The sequence below is a fragment of the Rhinolophus sinicus genome, linkage group LG10 (assembly GCF_036562045.2).
Source record: "Rhinolophus sinicus isolate RSC01 linkage group LG10, ASM3656204v1, whole genome shotgun sequence".
Classification (NCBI taxonomy): domain Eukaryota; kingdom Metazoa; phylum Chordata; class Mammalia; order Chiroptera; family Rhinolophidae; genus Rhinolophus; species Rhinolophus sinicus.
In genome coordinates, this window is record NC_133759.1 from 97,068,341 (window position 1) to 97,085,969 (window position 17,629).

A 17,629-nucleotide genomic window follows, 5' to 3' on the forward strand; every position below is an offset into this window, starting at 1 on the left:
ATGAATAAGCAGTTTATGTTTATCATGTTTTCATAATTGAAGCCAAGTTCTTAATCATCCTTACTAAAAAATATCTAACCTAAGGAAACACTTAGTAATTGCTGTTAAGTTTTAGATATCATAATAGAATTTGTGATATATATGCTGAAAATTCTAGTAATGATAACTAACAATAGCAACAATAGTACTTACTGCTTACATACCACTTACCGTGTATCTTGTACTGCGCTAAGGACGCCTTATGGGTTGTTTTATCTTTACAACAGGCCTTTGAAGGCTGTGCAGTTATATCTCTGCTTTACAGATAAGAAATCTGAGAGTCAGATCGATTAAGTAGCTGTACAATCAAATATCTAATATGTGATGAGTCGGAGCTCAAATTCAAGTCTGCCCAACAGCAGGTTCCAAGTTCCCAAGATTTTCGTTGCTTTTCACAAAAGCCTTCATTCTACAATTTAACTCACACTAATAGATACAAACAGTTCTGAGCCCAATGAATCCACACACATACATCCTTTTAAGTTTTATTTATATTTCTTAGTTCAAGAATTACACACTAGCCAACATTATTATATATTTACATGCTGAAACTGAATGTCATACGTTTAAATTCAAGAAAATAATTCTTATGGGCTACTCATCTATAATCCTCATTTGTTACTATCTCATGTATCCCAGAGATTTTAGTAGTCCTGTTTTTAGAAAAACATGAAAATAGATGCAATGATATCCACTTGTGTTTTGCACTTTCTAGCCATTGGAAAATGTGCATTATGCGCATAATAAGAAAGGCTACTAGGTAGTTAGTAAGGCTGATTATCACTACATTGTGAAGAAACTAGAATCACTTTTTATAAAAGGACAAATCAGAACTGTGCAGGGACAATACTCACAACAGAACTATTTAAACACCCATGCAAATTAAAATTTTTAAACAGTGATGGAATTTAAATTATTTGCAATCTTGTTTGAATTAATAATGTTGAAAATGACTGACCATTGTTTAACTCAAATTATTGACCTGCAAAGGGAAAGATACAAGCTGAGAGAAGTGTCAACTTGCTTCAGATGGAACAAGGACATACATGGGCATCGATTAGTAGACATGTGACAGGACAGAGACATTTGTTTTTGAAAGTTAAAAAACACCAAGATTTGTTTTTCATCAGTTTGGATCATATTTATCTTTATCACAAAAGAATTTCTCAAAGCAAATTAAAATCTGACATCAGAATTTTGCATATATTTACAGAAATGTTTTACTTCAGTTTCCAAATAATGAATATTTAAGAGTGCTGCTGCTTTTATTTTTTCTTACATGATTTCTTTAGGGTCGTATCTTAATTAGCACTATATTGGCTCTTTACTGCTTTTTACAGTTTTCTTAGTGTATTTGGAAAATGTTTTTTAAACCTTTGGTGTGAAGCAGTGTCTTTTTTTTTTATTTTTTATTTTCCCTCATTTTTCTTTTTTTTTTCTTTCCTTTTTTGTTTTTTAATAATTCTGGAGTCTTTGGTTGAAAGGAAGAATACTATCTAAGGACAAAAATGCTACTATTTTAAAAAAAAGTCTTCTAGTATGTATTGTGTGTAACAAATTTCTGGAGCAGGTATGAATAATCAGCATTTTTATTTCCTGTAGTGCCATCCATATAAACTTTTACTCTTTGAAAACTGAGATTTAAGTTACAACCTTTGGTTTCTTGAACTCTGACACATAAAAAACTCTTTTGAGTTATCAATCATTTTTGCTTTCCCCGATTGCCATTTCTAAGGCTATGTCTTCGTTGTTACATTCGCTACATAAACACTACGTGTTTTCCATACAGGGGACAAGAGTAGGAGTGAGTGAACAGGCAAGGGGAAGAGTATGTGTGGTTGAATGTGCGTGTGCGTGTGCTTGTGAGTGTGTGTGTGTGTGTGTGTGTGTGTGTGTGTGAGAGAGAGAGAGAGAGAGAGAGAGAGAAACAGGAAATTGAAACCCTTCTGTCTGGGATTCCAAACCATTTATGCAAAATGATGTTTAAATTACTCTGTTGGGGCACTGCAGTAACTGTACTTAGTAAAAAATAAACAAAAAATAAGAAAAAAACTAAACAATTATTTGTATCTACTGACTATTCATTTACAGCATGTTTAATTATTTACATAATATTATAACACATCAACTTAAGCCATAAACAGAATTAGCACATTGCCTTACCATAAAATACAAATTAGAAGTTAAAAATATTTAAGAAATCTGTTTCAATATTTACATACGCTCAGTGAAAGTCATGGCTGCTCACATTACATGGACTCTGTACACTTAGCAAAATGGCGTGATTGCTACAGTTGAGAGTATTTGCCCTAACCAACATGGTGGGGTTTAGCTTTTTTTTTTTTTTCCTCCTCCTAGAAGGATTTTTTTAAAAACATTTTCTGTTTTCTTAAGACATTTTTATTCTTAAATCACCAATGGACAACATTATTTGTTTCCTTGAAAGAGAGAGCAAGTTGACAAGCAATCTGAGAACTAGTTAATTGCCGATGTTCTGAGGTACAGTAGTATCATAGTGTCAAACTGTGCAATGGTTTGTGGGAACTGCAGGTATTGATTTGCTGAGAGAGAAATGCTCGGTACCCTGTATCACTTGTTTTACCATGTGGATTTGTTGGTGGCCAAATTAAAAATATGCATACACTGGTTTAATGCAGGAAAGAAAACATATTAGCTTATTCCTCGTTTTCCCACATATGAACGCATACATATGTATGTATGTTTATATGGATCTATATATACACATATATACATGTACATTGTTGTCATACCTGTTTGTTGATATTTTGGCTGTTTCTGTTGGTGAATACGAAATTAATGAAAAAGTGGAACACAGTTATCTATAGAAAATGAAAATTGTCTTAGTTGTCAATTCAATGCAGGTCTTGCTTAAAATAAACACGATTCATTTTCCCATTATGCTTTCCACTGAACTTCGTCTATGTGTTGTGCTTTTTGAAGCTAACAGTTTTTGTGTGTGTGTGTTCCTAATGCTAGAATGTAAAGTCTTTTGGTTCATAAACCATTATTATTATTTATTGTTATTATTATTTTTAACTTAGCACTGCTTTTGAAGAAATGAGAAGAGAAAAGGTCTAGATGGCACTGCTGAAGTCTTTTCCCGTTGGTAAATTGCAGTGGAAAGAACTGTAACAGTCCCTATGCAAACACATGATTATGTTCCATGAGTTTTCAATTCTGAGAATGCATTTCATACCTACTAGCAGTCATGTACTATATATATACAGATTGAGAGCAAATATTTCATTTAGGCTGTGCATTTTAGAGTCAGAATTTGCCTATGAGTTTCACAAAGATGAAAAACACCTTAATTGCTGGCTATCTGGCTGTTTCATAATAAAAAGTATATGCATATGTATAAACTGATAGTACTACCACATCAGAATTTCCAGAACACACTTTTGTGGTCCTTAAATGTAACCATTGGATATCAAGCTGACTGGTCTTTGTAGATTTATGAGATCTAGCACCCCTCCCAACCTCTCCCCAATTTGGTGACTACAATCCAACCCCAGTAAAAATGTAGTTTAATAACACATTCTACATCTATTGTTACCTCTGGGCAGAATGATCAATTGTTTCTACCTACGTGGTTATTGAATGCTGATATATGGGTTTTGCTCTAGGGCATTTGTTCCAAGGTCCCATCTTTTCTCCTTTTCCTAGTTTCTCATCACTGGGAGCAGAAATGAATCCCTGGTTATATGCTTTTGACACTCATGCTGCTAAGTTTCTTCTTTCCTCTTTGATCTAGATTACTCTGTTGATGTCTCTGAATATCAATTTTTTAAATAACAATACCAAGGATTTTTATGGCTTTTGCGATAATTGCAAATAAGAGCCCACTTCTAGAGTTGGGCTCAGAGTTGTCTCTAGAAAAACCTTTCCAGAATGGCGTTTTGGAGTTGTGCCCCTGAGGTATTGATATGCTCCTTCCTGATATATGCTAAGCAAACTTTAACCCCTGCAGACAAAGGGCAGGAACTTTTATTAGTGTGATGCCCCAAAATGATTGCCCAGGAGAAAGTGCGACCCTGGTGAAACTTGAAGAATCTCCACTCTGAGCCTATAGGCAGAAACTTGTTTGGATTCTGCCCAAAGATCATACTCAGAGGTGTTCAAGTGTATAATAAAAGAAGAAGGGTCACCGTTCCCTGTGCTGGTGGGGGAGAAAAATATCAACTGATCTTGAGGCAAATTTACAAAGCTAAGTGCTAAAATTTTTTTTTCTTTTTTCTCTTGGATACTTGGACTAGAAGGTCAGCACGGCTCCATTGTATTCCAAACTGCTGAATCATTAGGGGAAGAAAACATAACATTTTATCCACCAGCAGATACTGGCCTATGCACAATTAGGAATGTTACTCTGAAAGGAAATGATTTTTGTTTTTTTAAACAGAAATAGCGAAGTCATCCTCCAAGAAAAAGTTCAATCAAATCAAACTTGAAGGAAAATTTAGCAATTCACTATTTTCTCCAAGAAAAGCAAAATACGAGCCTTACACTGACAGAAATAAATTAGTTTATTCTCCTTCCTGTCCAAATAGGAAATGCGTGTGTCCAATTAGTATAGAAAGAAGCACAATGACATAATTTAAAAATTGAATAACAACTATACATCGTGCCTACCTGATGATCGGTTAGAGATTTTTCTGCAGCATCAACTGAGGTTCATAACCTTTATCACAATAATGGGGCTTTGTTGTTTAACTATTTTCCCTCTCATTTTCATATTTTCCTTGATTAGGGAGATTGCAACATATATAACAAAAGCACCCTTTTAAAAAAACTCAAACCTAACAAACCCACCAATTAACTTGTGCACATAATCTTTGAAGTAGTGTTTGCTATGTAAAATACAAGGATGAACTTTGCACATAAGGAGACAGAGTTCGCTCAATCTCTCTGAAGCCTTACTTTGTCTCCTAAGAATATGATCAGAATTTCAGAAGCAAGAAAAACTGGAACGGATCATTAATCTTTTAAAGAAACGAACAAATCCTTTTGAAATTCCCTATGAAAGTCAGACAGAAACTTAGAGGGAAATGTTGCAGAGACAGCTGACACTGGTAGAAAAGCAACCTGCTTGCTTGCTTTTGTCTGTGCTCTGTATTAGCATATTTAAATGACTTCCAATCTTACTTACCTCTATGATAATTCTCATTCGGCTAACTTTTCTCTTTTATGGTTGTCTTTTAATTACATAAAATGTACAAACCTCTGAAGGTATGCTGTCAAAAGCTTGTGGGGTTGGAAAAAGAAGTTTCGTTCTACCTTTTGCCAATGAACACAATATGTATAGACCAGATGCTGTGTGGGGCTGATAAGGGCCTTGATGCTTGCTTGCTTTAATTTTGTTACAACAGTTATTTCTGGATTTTCCACTCTGCTCTGGGCTGTTAACTCTTCTTTTAACCATCTAGGAAATAGTTTTTTAGAAAAATTTCTTTGGCCCCCATACATAGTAACTTTTAGAAGTCTCCTAGTCTCTAAATGTCAAAATGGAAGATGTCACAGTTGATACCCTGTGCTCAAGCAAGCTGAAACGGGCCAGGTTGGTTTCCTGAGTCTCTGTCTTGACTCCCCCCTACCTTGTTTGAACTACATGAGAACCTGCTAGAATCCAGTGGGAATTGTCTTCCCATGGCACCCTTATCACCTTAATAAGACAGGTACAGACCATCTTCCATAAGCATGTTCACATGACATGGAGGAGAATGTTTTCTAAGCATGGTGCCATCTCAACAGCATGCCGACCTTAGGAATGAAGATGGAAGTATCTGGATAGGATCACTTCTCAGCGAAATGACTGACAGTGCTATCGAGCCTTCTAGGAATATCTTCTAGGGAACTCCCCTCTGTGTAGGCTGCGTACGTAGCAGATAAAGTGGAACACTCAGACTCAATCTTGTCAGCATGTGTACAAATCACTTGCTCTTTAACTGGAAAACCACAAGGACTTTAGTGTATTCATGACTTAGCAGAAGCAACCCAAATGGTATGAAATGGACCACAGGATAGGCCAGCAACTAAGGTATTTTAGCATCCCTTTTGTCCTGGATTGATGTGTTCTCCAAGTCCTACGTCAGGCTGTACAACTGGTTTGAGGAGGAATCTAGTCCTTGCTTCCCGTGAGAGGCTATGTTTTAGTTCACATAGTAAAGCCAATAGACGATGTTGAAGAAGGAAAAAACCACTGGGAAGAAGATGCGGGACCACCGGTCTATGGCATTCACATCAGTCAAGTCGGGGATGGTGATTTTCAGTTGGGAGGCACGTCTCCGCAGGCGGCTTTTCTTTTGTGCCACGTGTCGTTCCAGGGCATTTCGGCCAAAACTATGCCTGGGCAACCCAGGTTTGCGATACTGGATGCTGGAGGCATCGTAAGCCAGCATGGTGCTCCGGGGGTCTCCCAGTCCCATCACAGCCTCAGATGTGGCCATTTCATTTTTTATCTCGAGAGTGCTCAGTAAAATGTTCTCGTGGGGGTCCATCTGCAAGGGAGAAGAATCAAATACGACAGTCAACACAGCCTTATTGGTGTTTATTATTCAAGGGCGCTATGACGTCGAGTTTTGGTAGTACAGTTGACCCTTGAACGACATGAGCTTGGACTGCATGGGTCCACTTATACATGGATTTTTCTCAATAAATATTCGTACTGTTTTCAATCTGAGGCTGAGACTCCATGGTGGTGAAGGGCCAACTGCATGCATCGATCTGCACCATTTTATATAGGGGCCTCGAGCATCTCCAGATTTTGGTATCCGCGGGGGGTCCTGGAACTAATCCCCCACAGACATGGAGGGACAACTTAAGTTTTTGGGGAGTCAAAAGTTAGACACAGATTTTCAACTGTGCAGGGATTGGTGCCCTTAACCCCCATGCTGTTCATGGGTCCACTTGTATTTATCACAGTAGTTAAGAGAACCGGCTTTGTTATTGGTTACAGTATCTAAATCTAAATTGTGACTCTGCCACCATAAGCTACGTGAGTTGCCGTTTCTTCATCTTTTAAATGGATTTAATAATCCAACCCTAGAAGATTGCTATAATGATGTAATAGGCTGTTGCCAGTATAGCTTTCATTATTTCTACTTAGGACATGCAGGGAAATAGAAGGCATGCTACCATTTAAAAAAATTACAGTCTTGATACAAATACATAAGAAAATCAAACTGTACTAGGTATAAAATAGTATTAGGGGATTAAGTACTGAACTGTACTCCCAATAGGGGCCTAATTACAGGTGAAGTCATTATAAAGCCAGAACTAAAAATAGAGGGTAACATTTATTGAGCACTTGCTATTTAAGCCAGAAACACTTTTATATAACTTCATTTAATTGATGCTTCTTAACATCAACAGTTACAAGATGTCATCTTAGATTCGTAGTGTCAATATAAACAGGGTGAAGGAAGAGTTTTGGACAATATAAATGCAGGCAACATGTGATCTGTCAAAATGCAACAGAACTCAGAACAATAAGGAACTTGAAAATGACAGCTGGACTGACGGTGGGTGATGGAGAGGTGACTGGGTGAGGGACAAACTTGAGAGAGAAGGGAAGGAGGCAGGATTGGAGAAGAAAAGAGTCAGACAGAGTTAGCTGTACTGAGCTGAATTCTGGCCCAGGGAGGAGAATTAAGGTGGCTGTGCAGACAGGGTTATCCTTTTCTCTCTTGGGTAATTTCTTCTTGGCAAAGCTAAAAGTAAAGGATGAATACTGACAGCATAATTCCCAAATATTAAATGATTTGTAGCTTTTTTTTTTTAAGAAGAGAAGATTTGTGTGTCTTATTTGTAAGAGGCCTCAATTGCTATTGATAATAAAACCTAGCCACAACATGTTATTATTAATAACAAGGTATATTTATTTTGGTGGAGAATCAGAATATACTAATTTCCAGTAAAATTTTTGAAATTACAAAGCAAAGGAAAAGTGGCCAGTGATAGGTACTGATGATATATGGAAGCAAGGGATATAAGTAAACACTTAATTGGAAGATGCACTGGTCTGAGCTTCATGAATTATGCAGAAGGCAAAAAGAATGTTGCTAAGATTATATACTATCAATTAGCTTTCAAATGTGGCTTAATGACTCTGAATTATAAATTCAAATCTGAAATCTTGTGAGAAATGGAAGCTATAAAACTTGCTGGGACATAATAATTGACCAATTAATCTCTGCCCACTGATCAGACATTCTGTATGTTTGGTTTATGGTAGCATTTGGTTTATGGTAGCATCTTAGTGGGAATGTTAAACAAATACGTTCTTAAGAATAAGTTGAAAAGTTTATAAGACTTGGAGATTAAACCCTGTCAATGTCGAAATGCTTCTGCAAGGAAGGGCCATGCAATGGCCTTCGTGATGGGTTCAATGGCCCTAGGGAAGGATAGGCGGTACATACTATGTGCCAGTGCTTTGCAGAAACCATCTCACTGAATGCTCACAACCATATATGAAAAGAGTTTTTTTTCCTAGGTTATAAGTGAAGGCATTCAGCAAATATCCCAAAGTGACATAGTCACTAAACCCAAACCTTGATCATGAGACCAAAGCTTGGGGGGAGAAGAGTGGGGCTTTCCGACATTCAAGGAGAGTGAAGCTGCTAGAAAGCTGATAGAAACCCTGCCGCACCTTGTTATTTCAGATAGTATGCTTACTTTCTGTTCTCTGGGTTGTTAACTGTTACTTTACCTACCTCAGAAATAGCCGTTTAGCAAAAATTTCTTTGGCCACTATGCATGATGATGTTTGGGATTAGGACATTTGCTTTTCTACTGAGCAACTGTAGTAAGAACAGTTACGAATATACAACAGACTTGACTGAGGTAAAAACATAAACCAATAATAACAATTGTAATAAAAATAATAGAAGCCATGTATTATTATTAAGGGAAAGTTATTTTAAGATTAGGTCAAATGATCCTTGGATAATCTGTTTAATTTTGGTGGGTTTCTGCTCCATTATCTATGAAATTCAAAATCTGTCAGATGACATAATTCCTGATGCTGTATTATTCATTTTTTTTTTTTTAATTCACAAATTAAAAGAAAAAATTATTGAAAAGCACTCTGTGCCTGGCACTGTGCCAAGTACCATGGGTACTCTGATGAGGAAGACAGCATCGCTCCTGCTCCCCGTGGCAGTAAGAGTCTCCAGAAAGAATACTGGATTTGGAGTCAAAAGAATGGAGTTCTGGCTCCTCTGTTTGTCTGTTGATCTTGGAGAAATGATTTAATCCCCCTGAATCTAGGTTTCTTCAACGGTAAGAATAGGGTCAGGGGAGATTAACTGAGAGGAAACACATGGGAAAACTTGGGAAATGAAAGCAGTAACTAAGTCGATTGCTATGACAAGCTATGAATATAGTCGAGTAACACAAGTTCCAGGGAGGTGGGAAACACAGCACACAGCTATGCCTGAAAGCAAAGTAAGCATGTTGCCCTTGCAGAGTATTGGGAATAGATACGTGTGAGGAGCTTTCTCTGTAGTGGACACAGGCTGAAGTGGGAGCCGGTGGTGGTGGGAGAGGGGTATTCAACATCTGCTTCAGTGTATGAAGTTCTCCTGGATGTCTGTCGTATTACATTACAATACTTCAACCTCAAAATATGACTACTTGTGTGGTCTTAATTAAGGGCATTCATAGTCAAGGAATTAACCTTAAAAGCAAGCACTGTTTTTCCAGAAATGTTTTACCGCTAACCACGGAGCTGGGAGTCAAAAGGAGTAACATACAACCATCTGCATTTTTATTTCTTTTCCAATTAACAGCCTGTAGAACGCCTTTATACGCCAACCTTCTTCACTTGCCTCCCACAGACCAGCGAACTCCCGCCTCTGACACTTCACCACAGTGTCCATTTACCACTCCTGCTTTGAGATCACCTGTTCCGAGTTTTTCTGGAGGTCTGCAACAGTGGCTCAATCACCACTGGGAACCGTGTCTCTGGTGAGAAATGAGGATGCCAGAAACGGGGATGTATAAAGTGCAGTGTTTCCGGGTTCTGATTCTAGACTCAGACAATCCAGTTTTGATCCTGGGTTGAACTACTCACTAGCGTGGGGAAATCATTCAGACTCTGAGTTGAGTTTGCTTATATGTAAAGTGGGGGGAAATACCAGCACCTCTCTCCTAAGGTTGTTTGAGAGGATTATATAAGAGAGCACATGCAGACAACTTAGCCCAGCTGTGCACATGGTAAGCGCTCAAAAAAAATCATAACTGATCTTGTCATAGAAAGCAGTGAGTAATCCTTAAATGAATACATTTGCTTTTGTACTGCCTTTTTTTCTTTTTTTAAGCCATGGAGTGTGCAAACAAGCCAGAGCTTTGAATCCTTCATATTATTCTATTTTACTTTGGTTAGTGGCTTCTGTAAAGTGCTAAGATAGTGCTTAGAACATAGTACACACTATGTTTTTGTTATAATACCTAAAAAAAATTTATAATATAATATATTAAACATAATAAGTCTGGACTGAGTTACTTCTGAGTGCTGAGGTGAGACTAGTAGAAGCTGCCCTTCATTTCATAATGGAGAGGAAATACCAGATTCATAGGTTCACAGAGGCCACCAGCATCCTTCTGACCACAGCGAAAAGACAGCCTTAGGCCTGAGGTCAAAGAGGGAGACACCTCCAGGGACGGTGTTCAGAGCACTTGGTCTCTGTACCATAACACTCATCATTCCTACCTCTTGTTTAGTATGTCTGTCCCACCACACTATATTTCTCAGTAAGGGCAGAAACAAGGTCCTTCTCGTTCACTGCTGTGTTTCCAAGCTCGTGGCATGACAACTGGCACATAGTAGGGGCTCAAGAAATACTGATTGAATGGAATCAATTTTTTTGTGACCTTTGGTAACTCACTTAACCTCTTCGTTAGTCATCAATAAGATGAGTTTCATTTGGCAATTTCAGCTTCCAGTCTGAAGATTGAAACTGCGTGGGACTACGTCTTGAGTTCCTTTCCTGCTTTGAGGCTTCTCTGCCTCTATTTATGCAGGTCTCTTGCCAGAGAAGCAAGCCCAGGTGCCTGAAATCTGGAACCAGCATTTCCCATGGTGCCCTGGACCACTTACATGACAGATGTCTCCTTACCCCAGAGAAGGGAGATTATTGAGTACAACTAGAAGCCAGGACTAAGCATTTTCCATACTGACCTCTTTCAGTTACCCCAGGAGCCCTATGGATCTCATGCCCAGAAAACAAGGCCCAGGGAAGTTAAGAGACTTAATGCAAGGTCACACAGGGAATAAGGCGGGGTAGGAATTAGCATGTGAACTCTGTCACTGTGCCATGCTGAGGTACAGCAGCAACCCCACCCCCTGCAGCACTCTACAGCTCGCTAAAGAAGATCCTCTCAGTGCATGGTAGGGGCAGTCATCTCCTCAATAAAAGTGTCTGTATTTAAATATGTCACTGAGGATGAGAGCTAATGCAAAGTTCTGTTGATGGCAACACTTGCAAGTCAGTCGAGTAGGCGTCTATGGTTTGACAGTTCATCAGCCCCACTAGTGACAATTTCTGCCTGGGAACCACCACTTCCTCACCCTTGGTTTCTGTGCGCCCAGTGTGGCTGTAAGCCAATCAGAGCAATCCTGACACAGAGATTGGTTCAGGGACGGGCAGAAGACCTTTATGGAGACAACCGCATGTCATGAGCCTGCAGAGGGGCGCGCGCCAGAGTGAAGACAGACTGTGCCACTGGATCTGCACCTAGAACTTTGTGGCCCGGAATCTACTGAGTCTGCCTGAGATACTTCAAGTTCAAGAGGAGACACTAACTTGAAAAGGAGCCAACGTAGGGAGAAAGAGAATCCAGGACTTGATGACACTGTGTCTTTATCTGGATATGACTGATTTGCTGACGCTACTAAGCGAGATATTACATCCTTTCCTTCCCTCCCTCTCTCATCTCTCTTCCCTCTTCCTGCTTCTCTCTTCTTCCTCCCCCCCCGCCCCCCCGCCTTAAGCCAGCACACATTGGGTTTTCTGTTACATGAAACCTAAGGAATCCTAATGGAGATATAATTCATCTCATGTAAGAGTCTCAACAACCCTGTAATATAGGTAGGGCAGGAAAGGAATGAGAGCTGTTTCACCTATAATAAAAATTTTTCATAACTCAAATTGAAACTAAGGAAATCCGTCACAGTAATATAATATTCAGTATGAAGGCTGTGTTGGGTTTCAATCCTTCTGGCTGGGACCTAGAGCATCTAGCAGCTGCTAGGTTTGAGTCGCTGGCTGTTCCACAGGCTGCACTTTCTTTTGTGCCCTTGTTTCGTTTATTCTTTTCCCTTCGATGGATTTGAATTGTGTTGAAAGCAAAGGTCAAGGGCAAAGGAATAGAGAAGACTAACAGGCTTTTTAATGTTTCAGATAGTAAAAGGGGAAAGCCTTCAGATGTTTAGCTTGTAATGGTAAACTACCCTTAGAGTTTATTTATTTTTGATATCTTTCATTGTTTAAATACAAGAAAAATACGACTTTTTTTATTATGAATGGAGAATTGAATAGTAATTATCCTTTCTTCCACCCCTCTCCCCTTTGAAATACTTATTTTTGTAGGGTGGTTTTTGATGTAAGTTTTTTTGTGGGATTTACCTACTGTATTATAGCAGGACAGCCTGTATTCTTATTTACAGGCCAGGGAAATAAAGTGAGGTAATTAAAATCTTACTACTACTAATTAGTAGACCAGTATAACAATTGTGGGCTGTTGATGATGAGCTCAGTGCAGTAATAGTCCATGCTGTCTCCGGCATGGCTCTAAATCAACAAAGCATGTCGGACTCAGGTCGTGGTTTGTAGAGTAGAACAGTTTACATCAGTGGCTCCAAAACCTGGGTGGGCATCAGAATCCCCTGGAAGCCCTGATGAAACACACATCTCTGGGTGCCCCTCCCAAGTTCCTGAGTCAGGACGTCTGGGATGCTGCTCAAGGATCTGTGTTTCTCAAGTTCACGTGTGAGGCTGGGCAGCTGGGCTGGGGTTCACCCTTGGAAAACTATTGTCCTACTGGACCACAGCTGAAGGACATGACTTCACATAAAGAGGCAGCAGAGGCCTTGAGAAACAATGAGAAAGCTGAAGGCTCTGACCACAGTCCCCACACCGCCAAGCTGAAATGCAGTTTTCATAGACAGAGAACATATACAACTTCAATTTATTGTTTACTAGAGACAGGCATTGTATTAAAGCCGTTACACAACTACGATATTTAATCTTGACAATAACCCTGTGAGGGTGTTAATTATTAATATTCTCATTTTTTAAAGATGAGGAAATTGAGACTTCGAGACAGTGAATTGCCCAGAGTTGCACAATTAGTAAGTAGAGCAGCTGGCACTTAATCTGTTTGTTCCAAGTTTCCTGCATCTAATGACCAAGCCATGTCATTAAATATCAAGAGCCATTACTCAGTTATGAGTTCTGTCTTGGAATGCCTTCTCTGTATCAGGCTGTATCTAGGCGATGACATTTGAGAATGGAAGGAATAGGAATCATCACATGAATTTAGCTAATCTTTGAGATTGGGTCTCCACACCAACCTTTTCAGACTTGCCCAAGTGGATTTTGTAATTGTCTTTTTCTCCAGTGGGGCAGCGGAGACACAGGAGAAAACACTAAACTGCCCTGTTTTGATTAGAACATTAATAAGAGAGTTTCTCTTTAACCAGAAAGACCATGTAGCAATCTCTATCGCCTTGGAAAACATATAAAAATACTTATCAAATTTTCCTATCTTGGCAATTTCACAAGAGAGAGAAGAAATCAAAAATAAATGAAGGAAAACAGAGGAAAGAGACTAGTGAATAAACCGTCATTCTTGTAGATAAATTGCCTTTACAAGGAGCTATGCTGCAGGCCTTGCTTTAGTCCAAGGGTCTAAACTAGCTGCTTTGTAGACAGGACTTTTACTCACAGTGTCTGTTCCAGACAACACGGCTTTTGGGAGAGGTCCCCTCAGCAGGCCACTGCCAACAAAGAAAGTCACCTGTTTCTCACTCAACAATCCACTCTTGAAATTATGTTTTACCTGGAGTGATTGTGCCTATTAATCAAGAATGCAATGCTGAAAATTTGGGAAACAGACTGATTTATTTGCACCAGTATTCCGGAGCCCCGTACAAATGAGCTTCTGTGAATGAGGGCAGTTTGCACACCAATTGCATCAGCTCTTATACTCGTATTGGGTAGATGGATGGCCTTCTATGCTGACTTGAGTTATTTTCCAGACCAACCCATGCGCTGACTGGTCTAACCATGACAAATTGATGTTATACACTTAGATTATGAGGTTTTCTTGTCCTTCTTTCCATTCCCCATTCCAACATTTTTCCCAAGAAGAAAAGAAACCTGCTTGAGTAACAGAGTTCCATCTTGCCTAAAAGATACTGCACTAAACAACGAACAGTGAGCATACTTTTTATATGATAATTCGTTAATTCCAGGTGTGGTTTCAGGTGTGCGTCTTTCTTTACGGCACCTTTCTCACTGACAGGTGTATGCTCTGGAGGGATGCCCTTATCTTACAGTCACATACTGGAAAACAAATCACACTCAGCAACATCACATGCTTAGCTTGGGAAGGGAGAATGGGGCTATTTTAAATTCCAGTTCACCACTCATATTGTCAAGAGAAGAGAAATTGTAGAAATCCACGAAATCCTAACTCTGCAATTTCCAATTCCTGTGACTAGTGTGTGGGTAGGAGATCTTGTTTTATCTTCCATGAAATGACATTGTGACCTGAGTAAATTGAAATGCTAAGGCTCCAAACTGTTAACCACCTGGGAATACCCAAAGCACTCTTTCCAAAGGAAAAACACTCTGAAACTGCCTAGCATGCACTCAGTATGCTGAGAGGTGAGAGGGAGTTCACCCAACTAGAACATAAAACGGAGATTCTAGGACAGCAAGAGAAGACCAGCACTGACTTTTCGAATGACTCCACCAAAGCAAATGGAGAAATAGTAACGAAATATGGCATTTAGACGTGGACTGCAAATACAGGAGACTGCTGCTGAAATACCCAGGTAGTTACAGGAGGGTGGTCATTTTTAATAAAACTAGGAAAAAGGGGGGAGGGGCTGAGATTATTTTTACTGTCTGTTTTGCTTCTACTTTGCTAATATAAAGTGTCTGAAATGTCACAACCATATTATGAGGACGGAGTTAGTACTGTATTTGTAAACAGCCCTTCTCATCAAAATCCAGGAGTTCAGGGGTAGCTAGGAGCTAATTAAGTGGTAAAACGATAATTTAAATTTATGATTGCAGATTTCAGACCTTCAACTCTTTCTACTGAATATTTTCACTGTGGGGTGAAATACCTATGAAGGAGACACCAGTGGCTCTCAGATATGAACAACCTGGTTGTTGTTTTGATTTTCAACTTTTTAATTCTCATGGGTAGATCACGTTAGTACATATCTCAAGGGTTACTACACAACCCTTAGTAAAATGGTTCCTTATTAAGGATTCAAATGAATGAATTCTTTCTTATGGGTCAGCCATCTGTGTGACCCTATTTTTTAGTCATTACAAGGTGAAAAAGATGCTGCTTCAGACACACACACACAAATCCATCTGGCCAAGTGGGTGATTCAAACGAGCTTAGTGAGGTTTTCAGCTGTTGTTGGGGTGATAGTGAAGTTTGTGGAAGAAGTAAGAAATAGACCTCTTAAGGTTTTCCTCTCCAAAGGACCCCAGCAAGTAAGACTTTTGTTAAGGCTATGATTACTATAGGATCAGCAGTGAGAAGACATTCGACAAGGGTGAGTGTCCAGTGAACTGATGCTCCTGCTTTTTGGTCCTTTCCATACGGGTCCCTAACGCTTTCAAGATCCACAATGAGAGTGGAAAGAACGATGACTTCAGAGATGAGAACTGGTTCTAATCCTGGCGTACCCTCGGCCTCAGTGTTTATCTAGAAAATCTAGGTGGATTTAGGGAAGTCTTTGCTAACTCCCTCCAGTACCTTAAATCTCTTGCTCTGACCTCAGGGAACCCTGTGTACCTCATGACGGCAAACGCATGGGCAGTAACTGTTTCTTGCTGCTTATGTATCCCTAACGCTGACCACTACAGCTGGTATGAAGTAGTATTCCAAATAAAAAGTGTAATTACAGCATAGAGAATATAATAGATAATATTGTGATAACATGGTACGGTGTCAGATGGTTGCTGGTCTTATCATGGTGATCACTTCTCTAGGTACATAAATGTTGAATAACTACTATGCACACTTGAAACTAATATAATATAATATTGTATGTTGACTCTATTTGTAATAAAAGTCTTTAAAAAAACTTGCTCACTTGAATTACTGAGAGTGTTACAGGATTACTTGATCCGAACAAGCTATGGAGATCATATAAAAGCGTGAAACGGATGTCGTAATGGAAAATAAGAAGTTAGCCCTGAAATGAATTAGACTAAAAAAATACAGGCCTGCCTGAAGGACATACAAATTCAGATTTTTAAATATCACTTACAGTGGTTAAAAATCACTAAGCTTGATGCATCAAATTTCTTTTAGATTTAATTTGGAAAAAGTTTGCCTTTCAGTTCCATTTAATCTATAATTACCAATTGCTTTAAAAAAAAAATGTATGGGATAACACAGGAATGATGGATAAGGAAAATTCCCCTGAAAAAAAAAAAACACCTGTAGTCTTGGAGCTCCCTTGCAAACTGTGATGCTGACCCAGTACTAGCATTTGTTTTCCCCACTGGGAGGGGCCTCGCTGTAGCAAGTTCTGCAGTATCTGTGCTTGAACTTTGTAAGTAATCGTCCTAATTTTTTTGTGCCTTAATATCTTCCATTCCTTTTACTCTCACAGAATCAAATGCACTTCTCTTGGAAAAATAATTCCTTTCTATGAATGTGTTAACTTATATGAATTCATTAAGAACGCTATATAATTACATATCACTGATTTTTTATAAATAATATTTGGATTGCAATAGAAAGATGGATGTTAAGTTTAGGGGAAAGGAGAATATATTCAAATTTGTGTATTTAATAATAATAATAAAGTACAATTAATAAAATATATGCTAAATTGACTCATTTCTTTTGAAAACTCATTTTTGGTTCCATCTTCTTAATTTAATAAAGTACAAGCTAGAAGTTTCAATTAAAGTTCAAAGTCAGGAGTCATTTTAATTGTATGGGTGAAAAATAAGAGATCGGGATCATACTGAAACCCCTATGAAAGAGGAAAAGTGAAGGTAACTATATTTACAACCTATTAATTTTATGGACATTTCTTTTATCCAAAGAAGGACTCACTTTAAATTAATACAGACCCTTAGGACGTGTGCAATGGAGCCAGGTTTTAAAATGAGCTTTCCTAAGCCCAAAGTTCTATTTTGACACATTTCAGAGAGATAGCTGTGAGAATCTGCCTACCCAATTCTGATAACTTAAAGAAGTTTTAACACCTGCGGGCTTAAATCCTGAGAGATGAGGTTTGTTCTCTTTCAATTTTGATCTGAATTATTGACTCAAGTTCAGGCTGGAGAGACATGATTGATCTAAT

The 17,629-nt window shown here is 38.7% G+C and overlaps 1 protein-coding gene across 4 annotated transcripts in view; it reads right to left on the minus strand.

The window, feature by feature from the left end:
- Positions 1-510: 510 nt before the first annotated feature.
- Positions 511-17,629, minus strand: part of GABRB2 (gamma-aminobutyric acid type A receptor subunit beta2) — a 206,278-nt gene continuing 189,159 nt past the window's right edge. For all 4 annotated transcript variants that reach the window (XM_019740757.2, XM_019740765.2, XM_074313868.1 and 1 more), the window contains one exon: positions 511-6,554. In XM_019740757.2, coding sequence (XP_019596316.1) covers positions 6,207-6,554 — 348 coding nt within the window. In that variant the 3' untranslated portion in view covers positions 511-6,206. The remainder of the gene's footprint in view (positions 6,555-17,629) is intronic.